Genomic DNA, 6,066 nt, shown 5'->3' on the forward strand with positions numbered 1-6,066 from the left:
CAGGTTCCCCCATGCTGCCCCCAGCCCCCCCACGGGCTGCTCTATCAATTCCTTTCCTGGGGCTGGCTGTGGTTGGATCATCTTGTCCCCAACAAAGCCTGCCCTGGCCCTAAGGATCTGCAGTAGGACGGGTGCCCTTTCAGGAGCTGACAGCTTTGAAAGAGGAAATCCCTGGAGATGGGACTGTGGGAGGGGAGGGGGAGGAGTGAGGGTAGGAGGGGTGCCCCTCCCCCACTCATCCTGGGATCTGTTCTGGGGGCAAAGGGGGAAGCCAAGGCTTGGCCCCCTCAAACAAGAAAAACTGGAATTAGCACTGAACTCAGAGAGGGTTTGCTGGGGCCTAGCAAGCTGTGGCCTGCCCCAGGCCTCTAGGCAGGCGGTGGGGCTCTGCCTCCTTGGTTCCCAGGCAGCAGGGCAGGCCACCGCCTCCTCAATGGGCTCATGGCCTTTCCTCTGCCAAGGGCGGCCATGGGTGAGGAGGCGGCAAGACACAAGACAGAAAGCGGGAGCGGGAAGGGGCTAGGTCACCTCATTAAGCACAGTCAGGTAAACCCAAAGCTTTCAGAGTTTAAGAAGAATGTGTAATTTCTTGAAACGGTCGCAGCCCACAATGGCATATACTATCAGCTGCGCAAGTGAACACTCTGGGGGAGGGTAGCAAACAGAAGGTAAGAAGTGTTTTTGCCTTTTGCCCTCAGAAAGAGCCAACTCTGAACGCCTGCTAGCCTCCGGGGCACTTCCTCTCAGGCCTTGCTCTTTCAGGCATGGAGGTGCACCCTTCCTGGTGGCTATCACTGCTGCTAAGAGGGTGTCGGGGTGCCTGTCCTCCTAGGGCAGTTGTCCAGGTGGGGGGCTTGATGCAGGGTGGACACAGTGGGCAGCATGGATGTTGGGCTGGTTCCTTGCTGGGTGGTGCGTGGGGAAGGGCCAGACACCCAACCTCAGGCCTGCCGTGGGCCCTTTGTTTCTGGGTGGGCTGAGCTGGCAGGGAAGGTGTGGAAGGCTGGTGGAGGGGTACTCAGTCTTAGGGCTGCCTTTCAGGGCCCTGCCAGAGTAGGCTGCAGCCACGTGGCCCAGAGCAAGGGGGAAGGGGTGAGGGTCCCACAGCTAGAGGCCTCTCCCTGCCCACCCAGGGTCCTGCTGTGGCAAAGGCAGGTGTGGGCGAGGCTGCTCCAGAGCTGGAACTGTGAGTTTGGAAGTGAGTGTGGCCGAAGGGCCCCTGGAGCCTGAAGCTGCTGCACAAGGCCTGCCCGAGTTCCAAAGAGGCTGCGGCAACTTCAGGCAGGGGGCTCCCTCTCCGAATCTCTCTTCTCCCAAAGGGCCATGAGAGGCCACACCAAGGTCCCATGAGCCCCCTGCCCCCTGCCCCCCAAACAGTCTCCGACCAGGAGATGTTCTTCAGGCTTTGGCATGCTTAGCTTGGAGCCTTGTCCTCTTTCTGCCATTTATTTGTCTTGGTTGGGAGAAGTCACCCCTTTAATGTACAGAGGGGCTCAGCATGGGTACAGAGTGAATGGAAGTCAGGATCTCAGCCAGAACATATGCTGTGATTATTTACAAATGTGACCTGGCTCACAGAAAACCGTGGAAGTAGCTTTTCTGGTTTTAAAAAAACACCAACATTTACTTTGATATGTTTATATTATAGATATAATACATAAAACATCTAGCATGAAACTCTACGTTCTCCTCCAAAGAAGAGAACCAAGCTGTCCTCTGCTCCCAAGCCCAGCGATCTGTGTGTGCTGGCTGGAGGCCGCCTCCCTTCCAGACCCGGAGCCAGGCCTCTGTGGGGGACAAGCCTGTGGGCAGCTTGGGGCCAGAGGGGACCAAGGTCCACAGCCACCCCCCAGGGAAAGCTGAGGGGAAAGGGGAAGCCCATCTTGCCTTTTTGGTTCCTCCGGGAGCAAAAGCAATCCCAAAACCAAAAGGAAAGAGAGCCGCAGACCCTCCCTGCAGCTGCTGACGAAGAGTCTCATTTTGGCAAGTATCTGAGCAAAACCAAAACAAAACAAAAACCAAAGAAAATGGTGGTTTAGCATAGACATGCACATTCACATTGCACAAGGCACCACTGGGACACAGAGAGGCCAGATACAAATGTTGATATCGGCTGATAAAGCAAAATATTTGGAAATCTTCTCATAACTTGGGTCCCTCCGGGACGGGCTGACTGTGCTTCATGTTTGTATGGCAACGCTGGCAACATACAGTACAGACATGGTTGATGGCCCCAGAGTCCCTTCACCCCTCTCCCAACCCCCAGACCAGACCTGTAGGCTCCCCTCTTCCACCAGGCCACCACTCCCATGTACGTATGTCCTTATAGCTAATCCACACCTAGCTTTCTGGTCTGACTCGGGGTGAGGTCTCCCACTGGTCACATGGGGACTCCCATTCAGGGAGTTCTGCCCTGGAAGCCCAGTCCCTTGTAGGCTGGGAGGTTAGAGACAAGGACATAGGGACCCTCCACCTTCATGTAGAACTAGGGGAACAGCCTTAGGTTCACAAAGCCCACATCCCTGTTTCCTCCTCTCCAAGGACAAGGAGCTGAGGAGCAGCTGGGACTGGCTTACAGGATCTCTGCTCCCTGAACCTTCCTCCAGCCGGAAGCCTGCACCCGTCCTCTCTCACGGGGGCCTGCTGCAGCCTTGCAGCCTTGGGACCAAGGCAGGGAACCCTCTAAATAAAATGACAAGGCACATATTTGCTCCCCCTACTTGGTAGGAATCAGAGCAGTGAGTTTGCATTTCCAAGGCACAAGGTTATTCCTTAATACTAGAGTTGCCAGGCTCCCGGCTTGGCCCCGGGCACTTCTCTCTTACAGGAAGAAACTACCGCCTGACCCTTTATCTTGGACGCACCGTGTCCCGCGCAGAAGAAGGCAAGGGGCACGCGCGACAGTCCAGGCTTTCAGGCGGCATCGGAACCTCCTAGTCCTGGCATGCGCGGCGTGGGCAGTCTTGAGATCCCGAGACCACGAAAATACTCCCTGGGTCCCAGCCGGGGGTCGGCCCAGGGCGGTCCCGCCGCGGCGCGCCTCACGCGCAGTTGCCCATGGCCTTGACCAGGGAGCTCTCGGGCAGTTGGCGGAAGATGCCCCGCAGAGTGTCGAGTTCGCGGCTCAGTTGTTCCACCCGCTTGCGCAGGCGGTCATTGTCACTGGTCAGCTCCAGCACCTTCTGCTGCGTCTCCACGTTGCGCTGCTTGGCCTTGTCCCGGCTCTTGCGCACCGCGATGTTGTTGCGCTCCCGCCGCACCCGGTACTCGTTGCTGTTCTTGTCCACCGACTTCTTGGCTTTGCCCGCGCCGCCGCCGCCGCCGCCAGCGCGGAGATCGGGGTGCGCAGCGGCCAGCCCCTTGAGCGCGCCGCCGGGGCCCGGCAGGCCAGCGGCGCCGAGCGCGGGCGCTGGGTGCGGGCTGGGCACGGGCGTGGGCGGCGGCGTGGGGTGGCCGGGCTGCAGGTGCATGGTGGTCTGGCCGCAGTGCGCGATCTGGAACTGCAGGTGCGGGGCAGCCAAGGGCGCGGGGGGCGGGTGCGGGTGCGGAGGTGGCGGCGGCGGCGGCTGGTAGGGGAAGAGGCCGGCCAGTGCCAGCTGCTTCGCCTCGTCCTCCTCGCGCGGCTCCTGCTTGATCACTAGCGGCCGCAGCGCTGGCGCCCCGACGCGCTCGTACAGGGGCTCCAGCCTGCCGTCCAGGTAGCCGGCGGCCGAGCAGCCGTAGCTGGGAGGGGGGCCGTGCGTCCCCCCGGGCATAACAGCGCCTCCGGGTCCCACCAGGGCGCCCGGGTAGTCAAAGTCGCTGCCGCCGCCTCCCACCGGGGCCGCGGCCGCCTTGGCCTTCTCCTGCTGCCGGCTGTGCTGGAACAGGTCGGCCAGGAACTCGTCGTTGAAGGCGGCCGGGTCGATGTAGGCGCTGATGTCGATGGACGTCTCGTGTTCGCAGATGCCGCCCAGCGGCTCCTGGGCGGCAGGTGGGGCAGGGGGCTGCGCGGGGCCCGCGCCCCGGAGAAAGCCGAAGGCGGCGCTGCTGGGCGCGTGCTGGGGGCTCTGAAGGTGGCTGCTCATCGGGGTCCGCGGCTCCGCCTCGTAGAAGTCGGCCGACTCCATGGGGGAGCTAGAGTCCTCCCGGCATGGCGAGCCTCGGCGGCCTCCAGGCGGCGCGGGGCACCACTGCTGCCGCAGCCCACCGGGAGCCCCTACTTGCTTGCGCCCGCGCAGCTCCGGGTCGCGAATGGCCAGGCCCGCGCGGGCCCCGCATTTATATCGGAGCAGCTGTCGCCCTCTAGTGTCCGACTATCGGCGACGGCGAGTGGCGCCTCCTGGGTCTTAGGGCCTGCCTTCAGGAGGAGCCGGTGAGTGGGGCTGGAGCGCGGCGCTGGCGGGAGAGGCCGCGCCGCAACGCCCACTGGCCCCTGAGCCGCGAGCAGAACCGTGACCCGCACGCGGGGCCCCATCCTCGGCCGAGTTGTCGCCCCCACGCACACGTGGTCGGTGGCGGGCCCCCCTTCTTTAGCCTCCCCAAGACACCCACTTCCAGCCAAAGGCCGGCCTTCCAGCAGCACCCCGCCGCCGCGCAGGGGGTTGGTGGCGTGCAGTCTTGGTCTCCGAGCTACTGTGGCGCCGGCTCGCTTTAAAAGCTAGAACCAGTCTTGTCCGGGATCGGGGTTTCTGGAAGGCGGCGACGTGGAGAAGGAGCCGGGGTGGGGGTGGGAGGCAGAGAACAGTTTTGAAGATACGGCCCAGGGCACACCACCGTGTGGAGAGACCCGGAGCGCGGTGATTGAGCGTCTTTATCGCTGATCACCGGGCGACCCCGCCGATTCCGTGTGGTACCTCTCCCTGCTCTGCCTCTGGCAGTACTTCGGGGTTCACGGCCTCCGCGGCGCCGGGCACTAGGACCCCGCGGGGAGCAGAGGGAAGGGAAGGCGGCCGCGGTCAGGGAGCCTGGTGGACTTGTCCGGTCTGACCGCCTGGGCTGGAAGACTTTTTCTTTTTAATTATTTCTCCTCGCCGGAGCGCTAGGGTTGCTAAGCGCGCGGGGCTGGCTCGGCTACCCCGCGCGGGGCCGCCAATTTTTCCCTGTGCGACGGGCGGAGCTGGATTCCGGGGCTGGGGTACCGGGACGAGGCGAGCGCTCTGAAGCGGGAGGCGAACTTCCCTCCGGAACGGGGATCCCGAAGCGGGCTGGCTGTCAGCGGGCTGGAATCCGTTGACCTCTCCCCGAATCCCTATTCAGGTGGGCTCCAAGGCGGGCGCAGAGGTGTCGAGGGAGCGCCTAGGGAGAACCTTGCTGGGTGGTTTGCAGGGCGGAGTTCCCTGAGATCCTGGGGAGCCAGGCGGCCAGGGCAGATGCCCTCTGGGCGCTGCGCCGCCTCCGCACTCACTGCTGCCCGCTGAAGGGGTTTATGGCTGTGCGCCTCCCCAGCCACGTGGAGCCTCGCGCCTTCTATGTAGGGATCGTGGGGACAGGAGGGCTCGCAGGGGGCCTCATGGGGCCGAAAGTCGCTCCTGCCACTACCCCCGCCCCCCCTCGCCCTTTCGACTTAGTGCTCTCCAGTCTGATGCTGCCTGGGTGTTGGTTGGAGGTGGGCCTGCCTGAGAAGTGCCCGACTGGGCTTTCAAGACCCCCTCCCAGACAGCGGCCTTCCAGGGCTTGGCAAGGCGCCACAACCCTCCCAGGAGCCCTCAAGGCCAGCGCCAAAAACACGGCCTGGTTTCCACTGTGGTCACAGTAAAGAAGCAATTTGTGCTTTAATCAAGTTCCTATTCAACATATTTTCAATGATTAATGACCCAACTGCTTCATTTTTTTTTAGTCCAGACCTCAGACACAAAATATTTTTAGCTTGATATTTTTGGACAGGGAGTAAAACTAGATACGTTAAATAAATAACCTATGTGAGCCCAGGAGCCGCTCTCTTGGCCAGATGCAGGACCCATTTACACACCAGCACCTGTGGAGCTTGCAGGGAAACTCGGAGTGGGCTTTTCAGCTTTTCCGCATTGCCATGAACGGTGGCAGTCCCAGGGGAGGAGCAAGGAAAAGGCTCCTGGAATATCCTGT

The 6,066-nt window shown here is 61.8% G+C and overlaps 1 protein-coding gene across 1 annotated transcript; it reads right to left on the reverse strand.

Annotated features, from left to right (window-relative positions):
- Positions 1-1,405: 1,405 nt before the first annotated feature.
- On the reverse strand, positions 1,406-4,124 carry CEBPA (CCAAT enhancer binding protein alpha). The gene has a single exon (XM_081107868.1). It carries the CDS (start codon positions 4,107-4,109, stop codon positions 3,042-3,044), a length of 1,068 nt encoding a protein of 355 aa, XP_080963994.1. The 5' UTR covers positions 4,110-4,124; the 3' UTR covers positions 1,406-3,041.
- Positions 4,125-6,066: the final 1,942 nt, after the last annotated feature.

The sequence above is a fragment of the Myotis nattereri genome (genome assembly GCF_964212035.1).
Source record: "Myotis nattereri genome assembly, chromosome: 15".
NCBI classification, from domain to species: domain Eukaryota; kingdom Metazoa; phylum Chordata; class Mammalia; order Chiroptera; family Vespertilionidae; genus Myotis; species Myotis nattereri.